A 20,204-nucleotide genomic window follows, 5' to 3' on the forward strand; every position below is an offset into this window, starting at 1 on the left:
AATCCATCCATGTTTTAAAACCTATACATATCTTGGATCAATGATTTTGGAATGTTTTAACTCTTGTAAAAGAGTGGTTTTTAATGCATATAAACAATGTTTGGCACCGTCTAATCAACTGGGATTGCCTCCCCTCAGTTTATCACTTTCCTGCAATGAAAATAATCATGTTTAGTATTTCACAAAGCATCATGTAAAACAAACAAGAGCTGTCACTAATGGTGACAAATGCCCCCGCAGCACCTTGACCTTTGACCTGGTGATCCCAAAGTCAGTAGGGGTGGTGTACTCAATAAGTACTATCAGCATGTGAAGTTTGAAGGTCCTGGGTGAAGTGGTTCGCATGTAAAGTGCCTTCGTGCAAAAAGTTAACGTTGGCCCCTGTGACCTTGACCTTTGACCTGGTGACCCCAAAGTCAGTAGAGGTGGTGTACTCAAAGTACTATCAGCATGTAAAGTTTGAAGGTCCTGGGTGAAGTGGCTTGCGAGTAAAGTGCCTTCATGCAAAAAGTTAATGTTGGCCCCTGTGACCTTGACCTTTGACTTGATGACCCAAAAGTCAGTAGGAGTGGTGTACTCAATAAGTACTATCAGCATATGAAGTTTGAAGGTCCTGGGTGCATTGGTTCACGAGTAAAGTGCCTTCATGCAAAAAGTTAACGTTGGCCACGGTGACCTTGACCTTTGACCTGGTGACCCAAAAGTCAGTAGGAGTGGTGTACTCAATAAGTACTATCAGCATATGAAGTTTGAAGGTCCTGGGTGCAGTGGTTCACGAGTAAAGTGCCTTCATGCAAAAAGTTAACGTTGGCCCCTGTGACCTTGACCTCTGACCTGGTGACCCCAAAGTCAGTAGGGGGGAGGTGGGGGGTGTATTCAATAAGTACTATCAGCATGTGAAGTTTGAAGGTCCTGGGTGCAGTGGTTCGCGAGTAAAGTGCCTTCATGCAAAAAGTTAACATTTGCCCCTGTGACCTTGATCTTTGACCTGGTAACCTCAAAGTCAGTAGTGGTGGTGTACTCAATAAGTACTATCAGCAAGTGAAGTTTGAAGGTCCTGGGTGCAGTGGTTCGCGAGTAAAGTGCCTTCATGCAAAAAGTTAACGTTGGCCCCTGTGACCTTGACCTTTGACCTGGTGACCCCAAAGTCAGTAGGGGGGAGGTGGGGGGTGTACTCAATAAGTACTATCAGCATGTGAAGTTTGAAGGTCCTGGGTGCAGTGGTTCGCGAGTAAAGTGCCTTCATGCAAAAAGTTAACAATTGCCCCTGTGACCGTGATCTTTGACCTGGTAACCTCAAAGTCAGTAGTGGTGGTGTACTCAATAAGTACTATCAGCATGTGAAGTTTGAAGGTCCTGGGTCAGTGTTCGCGAGCAAAGTGCCTTCATGCAAAAAGTTAACGTTGTGACGAACAAATGAACTAACTAACTAACTAACTAACTAACGAATGGACGGACAGTTGAAAACTAATATGCCTCCCTTTGGGGGCATAAAAATGTACATCAGTATAGAGTAGGGTTTTTAACCCAACAATTGTGTTGTTGGGTTTAGTGCCAGTTTGTTTTTTTCGACAGTATTTCAGTGATATACAGTATCTACAATATTTTCCCTAGTGTTTGGACACCCTTATATTGGGATGTCCCAAAAATTTGCAAAAAACATATTTTTCTCATACCAGACTTTAGGGACAGAAAATTTCTTGGATATTCTTCAGTTCCCTTTAGTTTGAGACAGTATGGTTAAGTAGTAATTAATCAAATTTTCCCAGAATCTATTACTTACTTCTCTAAAGAAACTGATAACTTCCCCACACAAATCAGCGGTGGAGAAATATTGTAATCAATCTGGAGGGAGAACAAACACTTTCCCTCTGATTCAATGATAACATCATTGCATGTGTCATGCTTTAAAATCACTTGTTGGAAAGACTGTTGTGTATTAAAGTTTTTGAAGTCTTTGCCTCATTTGCCTAGAATGTCGAGACTTTCAGTTACTTTGCAATGAACTGAAAAAGCCATGATTAGGAAGACTGTATTTTGAAATGCAATCAGTACCAACAATTAATGTTCTACAAAAACTTTCCTTTGTTATGTCTCTGTGATGTACATACTTTTGTTACTTATCAGACATGATGCCCAACCAAAAGATTTCAGAAACAAATCTTCAGATCTTGCAATAAATGAACTACCATTTTTGTACACCCACTCTTTTTAGCTTCCTCCAGTTCACTCTTTTTAGCTTCCTCCAGTTCCCCCTCCTTCTGTCGAAGTTTAGCAGATCTGTTAAGGACCCCTCCTTGTGCTGCATCAATCAGATATAACAAAACAGCAGCAATAAGGGCAACTGAAAAATAAAGTTGTCAGGTATAACAAAACAACAGCAATAAGGGCAACTGAAAAATAAAGTTGTCATCAGGTATAACAAAACAGCAGCAATAAGGGCAACTGAAAAATAAAGTTGTCATCACTGATCAGGTATAACCACACTGCAGCAATAAGGGAAACTGAAAAATAAAGAAGCAATCGGGTATAACGACACTGCAGCTATAGGGTACTGAAAAATAAAGTAGCAATTGGGTATAACGACACGGCAGCAATAACGGAAACTGAAAAATAAAGTAGCAATTGGGTATAACGACACTGCAGCAATAAGGGAAACTGAAAAATAAAGTAGCAATCGGGTATAACGACACTGCAGCAATAAGGGAAACTGAAAAATAAAGTAGCAGTCGGGTATAACGACACTGCAGCAATAAGGGAAACTGAAAAATAAAGCAGCAGTCGGGTATAACGACACTGCAGCAATAACGGAAACTGAAAAATAAAGTAGCAATCGGGTATAACAACATGGCAGCAATAAGGGAAACTGAAAAATAAAGTAGCAATCGGGTATAACAACACGGCAGCAATAATAGAAACTGAAAAATAAAGTAGCAGTCGGGTATAACGACACTGCAGCAATAAGGGAAACTGAAAAATAAAGTAGCAATCGGGTATAACAACATGGCAGCAATAAGGTAAACTGAAAAATAAAGTAGCAATCGGGTATAGCGACACTGCAGCAATAACGAAAACTGAACAAGAGCTGTCAGTGGACAGCGCGCTCGACTATTCTCAGTGCTTGATAGTATAATATAAGCAATTACAAGCATATTCTGTCGAAAAGGGGCCATAATTCAGTAAAAATGCTTGACTATAAGAGTTGCCTCCTCCTTTTTACAGACTGGGGTCATGATGGTAAACAAGTATGCAAAATATGAAAGCAAGATCTCAATGGACTTTGAAAATATTTGGGGGAGGTACGCAAACTTTAACATTTATTCTAAGTTGAAAAGGGGCCATAATTCAGTCAAAATGCTTAATAGAGTTGCCTCCTCCTTTTTACAGACTGGGGTCATGATGGTAAACAAGTATGCAAAATATGAAAGCAATATCTCAATGGACTTTGAAAGTATTTGGGGTGGTACGCAAACTTTAACATTTATTCTAAGTCGAAAAGGAGCCATAATTCAGTCAAAATGCTTGATAGAGTTGCCTCCTCCTTTCTAAAGACTGGGGTCATGATGGTAAACAAGTATTCAAAATATGAAAGCAATATCTCAATGGACTTTGAAAATATTTGGGGTGGTACGCAAACTTTAACATTTGTGTGACGCTCACGCTCAAGCCGACGCGAGTAGGATAGCTCCCCTATTCTTCGAATAGTCGAGCTAAAAATAAAGTAGCAATCAGGGATAACAATACAGCAGTCAGGGATAACAATACAGCAGCAATAAGGGAAACTGAAAAATAAAGTAGCAATTGGGTAAAATGACACTGCAGCAATAAGGGAAACTGAAAAATAAAGTAGCATTTGGATATAACAACACTGCAGCAATAAGGGAAACTGAAAAATAAAGTAGCAATTGGATATAACGACACTGCAGCAATATGGGAAACTAAAAAATAAAGTAGCAATCAGGTATAACGACACTGTAGCAATAAGGGAAACTGAAAAATAAAGTAGCAATCTGGTATAATGACACTGTAGCAATAAGGGCAACTGAAAAATAAAGTAGCAATCAGGTATAACGACACTGTAGCAATAAGGTAAAGTGAAAAATAAAGTAGCAATTGGATATAAGGACACTGTAGCAATAAGGTAAACTGAAAAATAAAGTAGCAATCAGGTATAATGACACTGCAGCAATAAGGTAAACTGAAAAATAAAGTAGCAATCTGGTATAACGACACTGCAGCAATAAGGGAAACTGAAAAATAAGGTAGAAATCAGGTATAGCGACACTGCAGCAATAAGGTAAACTGAAAAATAAAGTAGCAATCAGGTATAACAATAAAGCAATCAGGGATAACGATACAGCAGCAATAAGGGAAACTGAAAAAAGTAAAGTAGCAATTAGGTATAACAACACTGCAGCAATAAGGGGAACTGAAAAATAAAGAAGCAATCAGGGATCACGACACTGCAGCAATAAGGGGAACTGAAAAATAAAGTAGCAAATGGGTATAACGACACTGCAGCAATAAGGGAAACTGAAAAATAAAGCAGCAATAAGGGAAACTGAAAAATAAAGCAGAAATCAGATGAAACAATACTGTAGCAATACAAGCAAGTGAAAATTAAGCAGTCACCAAGCATAACTAAACAGCAGCCATAAGAACAGCTGAAATATACAGCATCATTTTGGTGCAAAAATATAGCAGTGATAAGCGCATCTAAAAACCAAGAACAGCCAATGCGCGACTATTCAAATTGTTGTCCCAGAAGCAGGATTATTACTGTAAATGTTAAAATATCTACAGAGTTTCAATCCAGTTTCTGCATTAATTTGGAGATAGTAACTTGCATGCAAAACTTGAACCAAAAATTTCTGAGTTCAAAAGGGCACATAATTTTGCAAAATGCATGTCAGAGTTACGGAACTTGATGCTATGACCTAGTTTTATCAACCCAAAGAAACCTGTGAAGTATTAATTCAATATTTGCACTAGTTTTGCATGCATAACTTTAAGCAGTATTTTCTAAGTTCAAAAGGGGACATAATTTGGCTATGTTTGTGTAATACAGTGACAGAGGTCATAACACTGTTGTGAGTCAATCTGAACATGACAGAAGTAATGCCTTTTCTAATTTGATACAGTACAATTACCCTGAAATTGTTAAACAAGAGGGTCATGATGACCCTGGATCGCTCACCTGAGTAATATGAGCTACATGTTTCAAATGTCAAACTGATGATAAAATATTAAGAAAGTCAGTAGGTCACATTCATGGTCAATGAAATTCAGTTTTACGATTTGTGTGCAAAACTGTGTATGTCATCAAAATTCCAAGGCTATATCTTAAAAAAAACAAGAAAGTAGGTTAGTAGGTCAAGGTCACAGTCAAGTGACATCATATTACTTGGGGTCATCAGGTAATTATAATTAAACAGTCTTGGAAATAGGATCAAATGATTTTTTAAGTATTTTTTCCTATATAACTCACATAATAACTAAGTGACCCCAGGGTGGGGCCTCTTTTAACCCCAGGGGCATAATTTGAACAATTTTGGTAGAGAACTACTAGACAATGCATCATACCAAATATCAAAAGCCTAGGTCGTACGGTTTCAGACAAGAAGATTTTTAAAGCTTTTTCCTATATAAGTCAATATAAAACTTGGGACCCCCAGGGCAGGGCCTCTTTTCTCCCAAGGGGTACAATTTGAACAATTTTGGTTGAGGACCATAAGACAATGCTACAAACCAAATATCAAAGGTCTAAGTGTTGTGGTTTCAGACAATAATATTTTTAAACTTTTTTCCTATATAAGTCTATGTAAAACTTGGAACCCCTGGTGCAGGGCCATATTTGATCCTAGGGGGATACTTTGAACAATCTTGGTAGAGGACCACTAGATGATGCTACATACCAAATATCAAAGCCCTAGGCCCGTGTGGTTTTGTACATGAAGATTTTCAAAGTTTTCCCTATGTAAGTCTATATAAACCATGTGACCCCCGGGGCGGGGCCATATTTGATCCTAGGGGGATAATTTGAACAATCTTGGTAGAGAACCACTAGATAATGCTACACACCAGATATCAAAGCCCTAGGCCCTGTGGATTTGGACAAGAAGATTTTTAAAGTTTTTTCTTTCGGTTGCCATGGCAACCAGAGTTCTGCATGGAATTCAATTCTTTGAATAATTTTGAAAGGGGGCCAGCCAAGGATCATTCCTGTGAAGTTTGGTGTAATTCTGTCCATTGGTTTTCAAGAAAAAGATTTTTAAGAAATTGTTGACGCACGACGGACAACAAGCGGTCACAATAGCTCACCTTGTCACTTCGTGAAAGGTGAGCTAAATAAATTGTGGTCATGAAATTGTATTAAATACGTTTAAAACAGAACGTATTTTTGCATTTCTTTGTCTTTTTATGGCTACGTTCCAAGGCAGATGAATCATTTCAAACAAATCCAAACACATTTACTTTTTATTGGAAATGAAGTCAGATCTCGGAATGATGAATAACTGCAAAACCAATTAAGATTTACAGTCTGGCAGCTGTTCTTATTTTTTTTAGATCACTCTGCACATGTCTACTAATTACAAAAAAACCCTGGATTCTAAAATTAATCTGATACATGTCCAACAAGAGCTGTCTCCATAGGATGACACATGCCCCCGATGGCACTTTAAATGAATAGTTATGGCCTATGTTAGAGTTAAGGACCTTTGACCTACGAAGCTGGGTCTTGCGCGCGACACGTCGTCTTACTGTGTCACACATTCATGCGTAGTTATTTTAAAATCCATGCATGAATGACAAAGATATGAACCGGACACGCCCATCAATGCACTATCATGAAAAATGACCTTTAACGTCTAAGTGTGACCTTGACCTTTGAGCTACGGACTGGGTCTTGCACGCGACACGTCGTCTTACTGTGGTACACATTCATGCCAAGTTATTTGAAAATCCATCCATCGATGACAAAGATATGGACCGGACACGCCCATCAATGCACTATCCCTTAATGTCTAAGTGTGACCTTGACCTTTGAGGTACGGACCTGGGTCTTGCAGGGTAGAGAACACCAATTGTTTTCCCATAGACTTCCATTATAACATTATGGCGTGTACGGCCTTCCATATATCGAAACATGTATATCCAATCACATTTTTTTCAAGAACTATCTTAGTTCCACCAAAATATTGGACGAAAAACATATGAATAGTGATACTTTATTTAAGTAATTTTCGTGTGAATGAGATGATCCCATGTTTACATCGTTGTCATTGCGGGAGAAATTCATTTGATGAAACTTTTTTTCAATACACATAAAATGTAGCAAATTTTGTCAAAATGTATAATGAAATACTGTAAATGCAGTAAAAACATTCCATTTTGAAAAAAATAATCACTTCTTGGGTTTGTTTACATGACTGACCAATCAGAACGCACAGATGCTACCTTATTCCCAGGTATACACTTACCTCATTCCAAGTAAGTTCCCTGTACTTTTTTGAATTGGTGGTCTCTGACCTGCACGCGACACGTCGTCTTACTGTGGTACACATTCATGCCAAGTTATTTGAAAATCCATCCATCGATGACAAAGATATGGACCGGACACGCCCATCAATGCACTATCCCTTAATGTCTAAGTGTGAGATTGACCTTTGAGCTACGGACCTGGGTCTTGCGCGCGACACGTCGTCTTACTGTGGTACACATTCATGCCAACTTATTTGAAAATCCACCTATCGATGACAAAGATATGGACCGGACACGAAAAATGCGGACAGACCGACAGACAGACGGTTCAAAAACTATATGCCTCCCTTCGGGGGCATAAAAATGCAACAGATGGAAACTAAAATTCTTACTCACTTTACTGATCAATGTAAACACAGATTTTTTAAAGATGGATATACCAGTATATTAATTTTTGCCACTATACCTTATAATACTTTGGCTTAAAACCAAACGGTAAGATCAAGTGTATACTCACTACACAGCCAGGCAAGAAAGAAGACTTCAAGGATAAGGTAACCTTTGGAATCTACTATACTGCCAGCAGCAATTGATACAATTGCCAAACCAAGGTTCAGGATAGCTTGCATTCTATAAAAACACAAAACATGTTCCTCTATCATACACTTGGTTAAACCTTGTGTATATTTCATTGCTTTCAGAAAAAAGTTTTTACAGCTGATGTGGACTATGCACAAAGACTCTTTGTTGTCCTTCTAAGCTATATAAATGGACTCAAATAATAAGTCTTCTTGTCAATAATAAGAAAGCTAATATTCCGGCTGCATTTTAAAATCTGCTAAACACCAATTTCTCTGTGTAACATCTTGCATACTTAAGGTGGAATGCGCCCCAATTTTTTTTCCGAATTTCGTCCTGAAATGTATACTGTAAAAAATTCAGGATATATGCGATTGAGTACCGATTTTATTTTGATGCCATTTTGTTCGAGGTTTTCCTATTGTGTCACAAACATGGCCCCTGACGTCGCTTTTCGTGCAACGCCCAGCTCCGAGTGCTCACGGCATTTTTCCTTTCCTGCGCTCTGAATGTCACATAAATGAAAAATACAAAATAGTTGTCACTTTGCATGCAGAAAATGCCACTCGATGGTATAAAATTTAGCGAAAAAAGATTGACGCTTAAGACGTCAGAGGCGAAATGGTCACGTCAAAACGGAAAAACTCGCATCGAGTTTTACTGCAAATTTTGCCTTAAAATCCAATTTGTGAAAAATTGGCTCGATAAAAAAACGTATAACTTTGGTATGTTGTTTAACGGTATTTGTACTTTTAGCCGACACAAAGATAATTAGGGGTCACCGACTTACATTTTTCAATATTTGACAATGTTTTACCCCTATCCCCATTAAGAAATGACACGCTAAATCTTGTTTTATCTGACAAATTAATCTAAAAAAATCCGCGAAACTGCATATGTCGTCATTTTCTCCATCTTTGACGTCAAATTTCATTCACACGTAAACATTTAACGGATTGATAAAATGGATCCACATGGAAGTATTGAGAGACATAAGGGGAGATTTGTTAAGAAAGTGCTGAAGAAAAAGTCAGATTTTTTAAAAACAAGTAATAAACTGAAACATTCATGTGATTACGGACATGTTCCGGAAAGAAGAATTGTAGATATGAAATATTTTGGCGAGATATTTGATAAAGGGTGTAAATAAACCCTGAATAACCAATAATGACACACTGACCAGGATTCGCACCGAGAGAAGGAAATGTGGAAATTACGGTCAAATTCCGCTGACAGGATATAAATCCGCAACCTTAGATTTAGGAGTCAGAAGCTTTATCTCTACACCACTGCGCCTCCCAAAATGTTTTAGATTTTTGTGTAGGAAGTTTTAGTTAAATTCGTGATTTTTGGAGCAAATTTGATTATGTAAAACAAATGAAATTAAGAAAATTAAAAAGAGTATTTATTGAAATTGACAGTTCCCGATCTTTCCGTAGGTACACAAAGAGTACGTTAATTCACAATTATTGTAATTAATTTGAACAGGCATGATCCACGCTGGTATAGGAGAAACACACATGAATGGCTTTCTTGTGACATTAGGGATACCACCAATACACCATAAAACATTGAAAAAACATGAACGGAAATTTGGAAAAGTTATGGAGGAAAATGCACGAGATTCATGTGCCCGTGCGTGCGAAGAGGAAAAGGCGGCATCACAAGCTTGTATGTTACCAGCGACTGTCACAGAACGAGGTGATGGCGATAACATAAGAGACACGTTCCTGCATGAACCAAATACTGATCGGGTTGCAGCAGACGACAAAGAGATCTACGCAGCAGATGACACCGACACTGATCAAATAACTTTTGATGAGGCAATGGCTATGTTAGAAGAATATGGTAATAAATCATTATTATCTCTGTTATATGAGACGAATGTCTACGAATTGCCTACACTAGCCCCTAGACTGACAGTTAACATACTTCCTACATTTTCTCCTTTTTATTTTTCTAATTCCATTTCATAGAGACAAGAGCCAGTCTAAGTTAGATATTTTCACAATGATGTTGAAATTTCAGACTATGATATTAGACATGTGATATAGACTGGCTCTGTCCAATTCATTCAATCATAAAAAGTGTAAAAAGGTACATCATAGTCTAGGAGCTAGTGTACGATTTGCCTACACCGTCTCGTCTCATGCAGAATGTATTCTAGTACTGAAAAGTGTGATTAAAGCACTCATTCTACACGACTTTGCGCAAACACTGGGAAAACTAGGATTTATTTATTATGGACTTCTTTCGACTACATCGAGGAAGCACATTTTTGACCGAATTACTAACCTTATTCCTAATATACCAGATGCTATGCAAATGCTTAAGCTTAAAAAATGTGTTAAAATTGTCTTTCATTTGAAAACACGCAAAGAATATTTTAACTTAAAGCATCACCGAAATCAATATATCAGCTGTATGGTTATCGACCACGTGCTATAATCACGTGCACTAGTTAAGCGAGTTATAGCGCGTATGTGCGGGAACTTCCCTGTCTCCTGGTTATCCCTTACCCTGCTAAATTTCTTAAATGGTTCGGTCTTTCATTCAATTTGGGCAGTACCATTTATTATTTGAAGGGGTGTTCACTGAAAATTACGCACTAAGTAGCGAACAGTGCAGGTCATGATCAGACTGTACTGGCCGCAAAGGTAGAATCACTTGCCGCCAGCAAGCTTTGGTTAAACATCTGTTTCGACAAACGGGATAATGATTTAATAATTAGATTAAAATGTTTTCTTAAGATATAATCAGAATGTGCAGGCTGAAACGAAATTTTCATCTATCTTTCTTTTAGACAGAGCTAGCGCATCAAATGAGATTCAGACTACAGACCAAGCAGAGGGACAGTCATCCTCTCACATCTCTGCATTAAACGAAGATACATCACAAAATATGGTAGAAATGGAGACTTTGCAGAAAGGTATTATCATACAGTGTTTATTCAAGGTTTTGCGCTGATCTTTATTTTATTAGAAGCACTTTAATTGAGGAGTTTAGCTATAATTTCTGGTTACATTTGTACAATATTGCATATCAACAAGACTGCATGAAAAAGGAAGAAAAACAGAAAAAAAAAACATAATTTCTATAATTTCTTCATGACTGATGTCTCCAAGAAGAAACAGCAAATCTATTAGTATATACCCTTTCTTATTATCGTAATTCTATATTACTAGTTTATTGGTTTTATCCTGTATAATTTTGTTACAGACCAAGTTGAAGTTGTTGTTAGCCAAGACGCAGCATGGTCAAAACGTGGCCGCGGAATGAACAGTTTATCAGGTTAGTACAAGAACGATTATCAAGATGAATGAATTGATAAATTATTCCACTTTAATGTATCATTGAAGTTTGTGTATCATTATATTTCCCTGACAATGCACTGATGGAAAAAATCAAGGCTGCTGATACGCTTGAACTTCAACTTTCAATGCAGTACCTTCCTTTTTAGCTCCACTAGCCTATTCGGAGAATAGTGGGGCTATTCTACTCGCCCCGGAGTCGGCGTCGGTGTCGGCGTCGGCGTGACCTTCCTTGGTTAAAGTTTTACAGTAACCGTCGTAAATGTTGCTTATATCTTACTGTAACTTCTGTAAACATTGTACAGTATACAAACAATGTATGTGTAGGGGCTGAGTCCATTATACACCAGGTCAAGGTCACCAAGGTGTTATACCTAGGTTATTTTTAAGGTTAAAGTTTTTCGTAAACTCTGCGTGGAGAACAAAATAATTTCCAAGTATTTAGCAAGGAAAATAGCTGTCACCGGACTTTCCTATGATCATTTACAGCTAGCATTTGCAAGGGACTGTGTGAATGGCTTGCGGTATGTATTAGGAGAAAAGGTTAACGGTAAAGCGAGAGTAACCGAAAAGACAACTATTATTCGAGCTTTGAATCTGCATTTTGAAAACATCAATAGGAAATAAATAGTGGGTAGTACAAAACATATATTGTGTCAAAAGTGTTTTCCTTTCACCATTAATGGTATCATTAATTGTAGCTCACGGCAAAAATATGCATAATTTTGCATGTCCGCACGCATTTAGTGTAATAAGCATAAAATACTGACTAAAGGTTAGGGTAAGTATCACCATGGTTACAAAATATATACATTTAAGATATTTTTCGTTCAAATTTAGTTAACCCGGTATATACCGGAGTCTGTAGTTTATACCGGTGCTTCAAGTCTGCACTGAGTAATTAAAAATACTGTCTCTAAGATTAACGAACGTGACTTGTGTAAGCTGAAAACAGTTTTAAACGCTAACGTCGCATAGCCTCAAACCATGTAGGGGTAGGGGTAAAACATTATCAAATATTGAAAAATGTAAGTCGGTGACCCCTAATTATCTTTGTGTCGGCTAAAAGTACAAATACCGTTAAACAACATACCAAAGTTATACGTTTTTTTATCGAGCCAATTTTTCACAAATTGGATTTTAAGGCAAAATTTGCAGCAAAACTCGATGCGAGTTTTTCCGTTTTGACGTGACCATTTCGCCTCTGACGTCTTAAGCGTCAATCTTTTTTCGCTAAATTTTATACCATCGAGTGGCATTTTCTGCATGCAAAGTGACAACTATTTTGTATTTTTCATTTATGTGACATTCAGAGCGCAGGAAAGGAAAAATGCCGTGAGCACTCGGAGCTGGGCGTTGCACGAAAAGCGACGTCAGGGGCCATGTTTGTGACACAATAGGAAAACCTCGAATAAAATGGCATCAAAATAAAATCGGTACTCAATCGCATATATCCTGAATTTTTTACAGTATAAATTTCAGGACGAAATTCGGAAAAAAAATTGGGGCGCATTCCACCTTAACAGTATAACTCTTCATGTAATAGCTAGAACAGTAATTTATCCTAAAAGTCATTCAATGTTTATAATTATGTCTGTCTTGTCTGGATATGTATCATACATGTATATTTTGATATTCATGTTCGGTATACTTCTATGACTTGAATGAAGCAAGAAAAAATGCTTAACATCCACCAATTCCTTTTTCTTTTCCTTTAAATGCACCAGTCTACAATATATCTTCAGTATATGATAGTGAAAATGTAAAGAATTCTTTGGGATACTACAAGAGCTGATCAAAAAGTAATGTCACTGTGTACATTTGCATATTCACTCATCACTGTATCATTACAGAAATTGTATCAAGATATATGCTAATTCAACTATGACTACATAGGTAAATGTTATTTTCCAGAGTTGTTTTGTTTAAAATACATAGATGATATTTCATTGAAGAGAAATATGGTGTTTCATAAAAAAACCCAAAAACAATCCAATAAAGATAATCACCAACTGACATTAAAATAACATCTTAACAATTTAAATAATGTGATGTTAAATCTTTCAGAAGTCAACTATAAAAATTAAACTGTCCTAGCAGGTTAAGTTCACTGTGTAGTGCTGAGGCTTGTTATTGCTTAGTGACAAAAATATCACTTTGTGACGTCAATAACGTCAGTGATGTGGAATCATCTTTACTGTGCTTTCGTTTCATGTTTATACCTCGGCAGTGATCTACAAGTTTTTGTGATATTTCCAAACAAATATTGCAAATAGACCAATGTACTTGGGAAGGAATTTTGTTGTTTTCTTTTCAATGTAAAAAATTTTATGACCCCAGTGACAGTACTTTTGGATCAACACTCGGATTAACATTTCTGTGAATAACTTGTGTGGATTTAGGTCATATAGGAAAGCAGAGTGTGTCAAGTCATTACAGGCATTGCATCTGAAAACTATGTAATGATAACAAAGCTTGCACCAAAATTGTAAAATTATCTGACTTATTTATCAATGTAAATAGTTAACTAATTGTGACTGAAAGACAGCCCAGAGCTTATTTCAAAACTCTTTAAACTTTTTGAAGAAATAAACAGCAGTATTAGTACCATATGAGGGAGTACAGCCACACCCTGGCAGTCTGAACCCACAAACTCTGTCTTAAATGGGAAACATTTTTGTTTCAGAATTCCTTTATCCAGTATGCGCCAGACGGCTGCTTCAAATTTACTTACATGCCATATGCTGTCCCAAGTTGATGTTGGTGCACTATCATTGATACTATTGGCCACAGTGCACTGGAAAGTACTGAGTAAGCCAATCCCATTATACTCTGAAATTGTAACAATCAAGTCATTCCAAATATCCATTAAAGTGTGATACACAATTAAACATTCCTCAAACAAACTTTTAGATAAAATCAATTTGGAATATATGAGTAATGTAATGATTTTTTTCTATAAGGAAGAGTGTACTATGCCACCTCAAGTTCCCATCCGCAATATAAAAGCACTCATTATATACCATCCAGCGATAAACTGCTCATTAACAATATAAATGTACTGATTCTGAAGTTTACACTGACAATAAAAGATTAATGCAAAGGGGTACGTAGGATTTGGGCCGATTTTGGCCCCCACCAAAATGATGATAAAGTATATGCCTTTTTTTACCTAAATGCATGTATTTTCCAAAAATAAACATTAAAATCTGCAAGGACAATTGTTTATGGAAAATTTAATGTTTGCGTTATGTGCTGTTGTGAAAGAAAGCATTAGCGTGTCTTGGGGGTATACTTAAATAAATTGGAAAAACAAAATAATAAATGATTACTGTTACAAATGTTTAATTAAAATATTAATGTAAACCCATCAGGCTATTCAAACATGTATAACCCGATAACAGAATTGTCATAGAAACGGTTCTAACTAAGGGAAATAACTCTTTGGTATCCTGAAACTAAAAATTTCTTAAAAAACAATATTTTATTGTTTTATTTTTGTTAACGTTTCAAAGTATGATTTAAAATCATGTTCAGAGGAAGAATTCTTGGTCTGGTATATTTGTGAATAAAAAAGGTGTACTTTTACTGTTGGTTGCCATGGCAACATGGCTAAAATTTAGCATTTTTTAACTTTTTTGCATGTTATGGCTTCAATATTTTGATTTTTTGACATTTATGGGCTGATCACTGTTACAATTGATAATTCACAATGCTCCTGTAAAGAAAACAGAAAATAGCCTTTCAGTTGCCATGGCAACGGGGCTAAAATTTAGCATTTTTTAACCTTTTTGCATGTTATGGCTTCAATATTTTGATTTTTGGACATTTATGGGCTGATCACTGTTACAATTGACAATTCACAATGCTCCTGTAAAGAAAACAGAAAATAGCCTTTCAGTTGCCATGGTAACAGGTCATGTGGTAATCCGTTTAATAATGTTTCCATAGGATAAGGTAAGTTTTCATCATTTGTTGTCACAACTTAATTATAAAGATAAAACTGTTAGCAGTGATAAAATGGGTTTAAATCCACTCACTTTGTTTTGCATGCGAAAAAGGTATAAAAAATTTTCATTGCCATGGCAACAGAAGAGAAAATGTAGGTTTCAAAGGTTAAGGTACTATTACTGGAGAAAAATAAGTAGAAACTGCACAATTTCGAAGACAGCCAATTGAAGAGCTGGTCTCATAACAATGGCAACAGAAAAAAAAGACAAAATTATATGTCTCCCATGATGGCCTGTCAGTGGTGACTGGGCATGTAACTTACATTTATGTTCAGTATGGTTTGAATTTGAACTTTGACCTATGTGCCAAATTATTATAGTGGTCATCTACTGCACATAGTATATCAAAGTGTTCTCAAGCTTATATAACCTGAATCACTGTTTATCTAATTGTCACTGTGACCTTTATCTCTGATCTACTGACCCCAAATTATTCATCTGTTACATTTAAAGCCTGATGACAATGGGCAAAATTAAGTATCATTCAGCTTTTGATAATAAAATATTCCAGTCTTATATAGGGTCACTGTGATATTGACATTTAACCTACTGGCACCTTAAAGAAAGAGTTCATCTATTAGTCTACAATGAATTTTGACAATCATAAGCTAAAGTATTCTGCTATTATTGCAATGATCAGTTACTGCTTTCAGTCTTCTCCACATTTTGTGTATAATCATAAATTCCTTTTATTGATTTCCCTTTCCGGTTATTGAAAGCCAAATATGAGTAATAACCAAATGCTAACTATTACTTAAGAAAATGAATGCAATGCTTTTTCAGTTGTGTACACATTCATATAATTGTGATACTTGGCTATTTTATATGAAGTAAAGTTTATGATTTCAAAAGAAAGGACATATGGAGCTAGTTCCAAGCATGATTATGCAGCTTACTAGAAGACTCTAGACTGTATATATCAGCTTATTTTCTCATAACAAATCACCATTTAAAAAAATATATTTAACATATAGCTGCATCATACCTTATCAATATTATTGCCAGTAAATATTTATTGATTTATATATGTAAGGCCATACTATATTAATTGATAGATTATCATCCACTCCCACTATTTTTATGCCTCCCCTTACCATTTTTATTATGGAAAACTTCTATAAAGAATGTAATAAATTATTTTCTTTCAGTTGTTATTCCTTATAATCAAATCTATTTGACAAAAATAACTATTACATGTCATTATTTCTATTTAACTCTTCATTAAACAAAAATAAAATATATCTGAAAAAAAAAAATTCTTACCCTTGTGAAGAAAATTTAATCTAGCAATTAATTTATAATGGCCTCAGATACAAGTTAGGAAAACTACACAATGTTATGTGTATTCTGCTATTCAATATTAACCTGTGAAAAGTAATTGGATAACTTTTCATCAGTTTTGTTGCATTTATAATAACTTGTTGACAGAAGATGGTCACTGAATGTTTCATTTTCGTTTTTCAAAAACAAAGATATTTACACAGAAACAAAATTTATTACCATATAAACATATATTATATAACCACAAACATTTTATGTAAAATAATGATGTAGGAATGTGATAAATTAAACAGTTTGATAAATAATTAGTATCCATAAGTTACTAAAAACACTTGACTATCAAGAATTTAGAATTAGCATCCACACTGTAACTTAGATTGAAATGTAACACTGGCAGTCTCTTTCAACACTGTAACTATTACCCCCATGTAAATGTTACAAGCATGGATATTGCACTTTATTAACATAAACATTAGTCATTTTTCAGTAAATGTTACTTGTATATTATGCAAATATCTATTCCAAGTCTGTAATTTCTGATGCTCCAGCATGCACCTCCAAATTCATTGTCCATGGCTAATTTCAACCTAGATAGTATACCTAGAATAAAAGAAATAAAAATAATTTTCAAAGTATTTAAAATATTTTGCTTTCTGTGTAAAAAATGTTAAATGTTAAAATTTTAAGAAAAGATACATCTCAATTTTGCTGTCCCTTGTAAACATGTTGAAAGGTAGATGCAAATTACTGGAAAAAGTGCCATCACTAATTGAAATGAAATATTCAATCACAGGGTTAAAAAGAGAAATCAAACACTCAAAATACTCACAAGTCCTTAGAAAAAACAGCTTAGTCTTTCAACATTTTGGGAAGCTGTATATTCTGGCCTGTAATGTAATATAAAGCAACTTGATAAATTTTTAATATATCCTTTTGAAAAGGAGTTACTGAAATATTGAATTTTGTTAGGACATATATTGAAATCTGTCTGCTTTTGTCATAGTTTATAGAAAAGTGATTCTGAATCTTGTTCAGAAACAAATATATACATGTACGATCTTCCCATCTTTACAAAAAACAAAAATGCAAAGTACAATCTGTGTGTACATCAGAGCATAATTAGTATTTTGAAGTTTTATTTATCAGATCTTCCTTAGGTAATTCAATTCAATTCCACAGTTACAGGTTTTGTGTTTTGTGAAAGGCAAGGAAGAGTTCTAAATTACCTTCTTATCATACTGGTTGTTTTGGGGCATTCAATGTTTCAAGACACACAATAATACTCTCTGAAATAAAAAAGTCAAAGAATAATTTATGACATAACCAATATGCATAATTGTGTGTTAATTTAATTACAGAGGTCATAATCCATAATGTTTCAGAAAATATTTCAACTTCAAGTCTCTAACACTTTCAATGCTTAGAATAAAAACAATGCCTTCATATAACCAGCATTCATCACACTACAAAGGCAAATTCATAGCAATATTATTAACAGTTTTGCAAAATATGACTGAACATCTTTTAATATTCATCAAATAAAATTTTACATTCAATCTTAGATGAAAATATAGAATAAGATGAAAATACAAGAACATATTGAATATCTTAAATGAAAATAATCTTAGAAGCTTTATGAATATGGCCTCAGGTTTATAGCTATATAGTCACAAAATGAATTTCAAAGCAATTTTCTTGAATTAAAAGGTAGTGCCCTGACAGGTACACATGTATCAGACTGGCATTCCACAGCAGCTGCTCTTTCACTGTATAGAATGTGTCATGAGAACAGAAGTCATAACACCACTGCTATATCTTGGGTCTTATAGTTGATCTGGTGTTACTCTTGCATAAATATGACAAACATTTCCTTTTATTCTAGAAAATACAGGTCAAGGAAATTTCAAAAGGACCTTGTAATACACTGCAACCCTGGATATACAGAATATAGAATAATTATTTTAAAGTGTTTATGCCTTCAGTAGAAACAAATATATAGATGGTTAAAGAACCGTGGAGATTAACTTGGAAAGCCTATATCATAAGAAAAATTGTGTAATGAAAATTTTACAATTATCAAAAAGACATACCTTGTTGACCACTGACCAGTTGAAGGTAACTAAATAAATCATCTCAATTCATACCATTACCTGAAATATGATACAAAACAAACACTGATTAGTGCAAGACATCACAATAATAATGTTGATAAGACCTTTACAATTTCAATCATATTCTGTTGACAATGAAGCAGACAGTGAAGCACTCTTTTATACCTGAAGGGTTTGTCTCATCTGTGAAGGACATCAGAAAAAATATTCCATATTTTAATAATCAGTGAACAATATCTGCTTGCTTGTATTTGTCAAATTACTGCCTTATTACTTTCAGTAAATATGAAATATTCATATAGTGATCATGTATGCAATTCAATGAGTAGAGTCTACACACCTTTCATCAGGTTGAATCTACTGTTATAAACAAATCAGAAAAATAATGCAAAATGTAAACACTACATGTCAGTAGATTTTTTTTCTTTTGCAGTCTTATCAAGGTGGACAGTTATGACCAAAACACCACCGTTTTAAGCGTGATAAATTAACAGACATCCCTTCCCAGTCCATTTATTTTAAAAATAACTTTTTATGAAATTATGTCATTATTGTTGTGGACTTCATAAACATCGTCCGGTTACTATGTTTGTCCGAAGCTCTAACGATGTCAAATTTACTAATCAAGTGCTGAAAAAAAAATCATTCGAAAATACAGAAATGTTGAATATCTCTAATCACTATGTATCGATACTGCAAGTTATTGTGTGACACTGTCACAGATAACTGTATCGTTGTGACACTCGTGTGTCAATAATTCTGCTTGCTTTCCATTGAAAGAGAATCGAATGAATACTCTTTTGGTTTATTTAACACAACAAAATGGCATTTAATCTACTTACCATATAAATTCCACGTAGAAGGGTAAACAATTGTAATTATTCCACGATAAATAATCTACTTTCGTTTTCACATCCACATGTTGACAGTGGCGCCACCTATAATATTGCCTGGCAACGAGCACCTAGCTTCGAGGGAGGCTACTCGTATACGTGAAAAAGGCCAAACAAATATTATCGTTTTTTCCAAAATTCGTTTATTAGCAACCCTTGCTCCGATTTCTGGTTAGGAAAATATTAAATGGAATTAACAATTTTAATAGCTGTTATAAATTGTTAACCGGAGCAAGGGTTGCTAATAAGCGAATTTTGAGTCTGAAATGGCCGAATTCAGCAATTTTAACACAAAATGCCAGTACCGTTCGTACTTTGAACTCATTTTATACCAATACTGAGAATGTGTTAATATTAAAAACGACATAGTTCGGTAGTTTAAAGTTTTGTTTAATGAAAACTGTCGATTTTTAACACTGTCATCGATCTTTTTATTTTTCAAAAATCGGGGGCCATCTGCCTATATAAATCCTACGTACGCCTTTGTAGAACACATAGTCTGAATATTTTAGAATTGAACAAATATCAACTTAACTT

At 35.2% G+C, this 20,204-nt stretch overlaps 2 protein-coding genes and 1 long non-coding RNA gene across 3 annotated transcripts in view; 1 reads left to right on the forward strand and 2 right to left on the reverse strand.

The window, feature by feature from the left end:
• Nucleotides 1-20,204, reverse strand: part of LOC128558280 (major facilitator superfamily domain-containing protein 1-like) — a 53,449-nt gene that overhangs the window by 15,993 nt on the left and 17,252 nt on the right. The window contains exons 10-13 of the mRNA XM_053547195.1: nucleotides 14,107-14,204; nucleotides 8,000-8,112; nucleotides 2,190-2,344; nucleotides 1,784-1,929 (exon numbers count right to left, since the gene is read on the reverse strand). Coding sequence (XP_053403170.1) covers nucleotides 1,784-1,929; nucleotides 2,190-2,344; nucleotides 8,000-8,112; nucleotides 14,107-14,204 — 512 coding nt within the window. The remainder of the gene's footprint in view (nucleotides 1-1,783; nucleotides 1,930-2,189; nucleotides 2,345-7,999; nucleotides 8,113-14,106; nucleotides 14,205-20,204) is intronic.
• LOC123558246 (uncharacterized) lies at nucleotides 9,344-11,396 on the forward strand. The gene is made up of 3 exons (XM_053548431.1): nucleotides 9,344-9,909; nucleotides 10,865-10,990; nucleotides 11,281-11,396. The coding sequence occupies exons 1-3, from the start codon at nucleotides 9,552-9,554 to the stop codon at nucleotides 11,355-11,357; spliced, it is 561 nt and encodes a 186-aa protein (XP_053404406.1). The 5' UTR covers nucleotides 9,344-9,551; the 3' UTR covers nucleotides 11,358-11,396.
• LOC123534767 (uncharacterized) lies at nucleotides 16,858-20,149 on the reverse strand. Its single transcript, XR_008371755.1, has 5 exons — nucleotides 19,617-20,149; nucleotides 18,754-18,813; nucleotides 17,890-17,949; nucleotides 17,493-17,550; nucleotides 16,858-17,263 (listed from the first exon to the last, which is right to left on the reverse strand). It is a non-coding gene; the product is annotated as an uncharacterized LOC123534767 (long non-coding RNA).

The sequence above is a fragment of the Mercenaria mercenaria genome, chromosome 7 (genome assembly GCF_021730395.1).
Source record: "Mercenaria mercenaria strain notata chromosome 7, MADL_Memer_1, whole genome shotgun sequence".
NCBI lineage: Eukaryota > Metazoa > Mollusca > Bivalvia > Venerida > Veneridae > Mercenaria > Mercenaria mercenaria.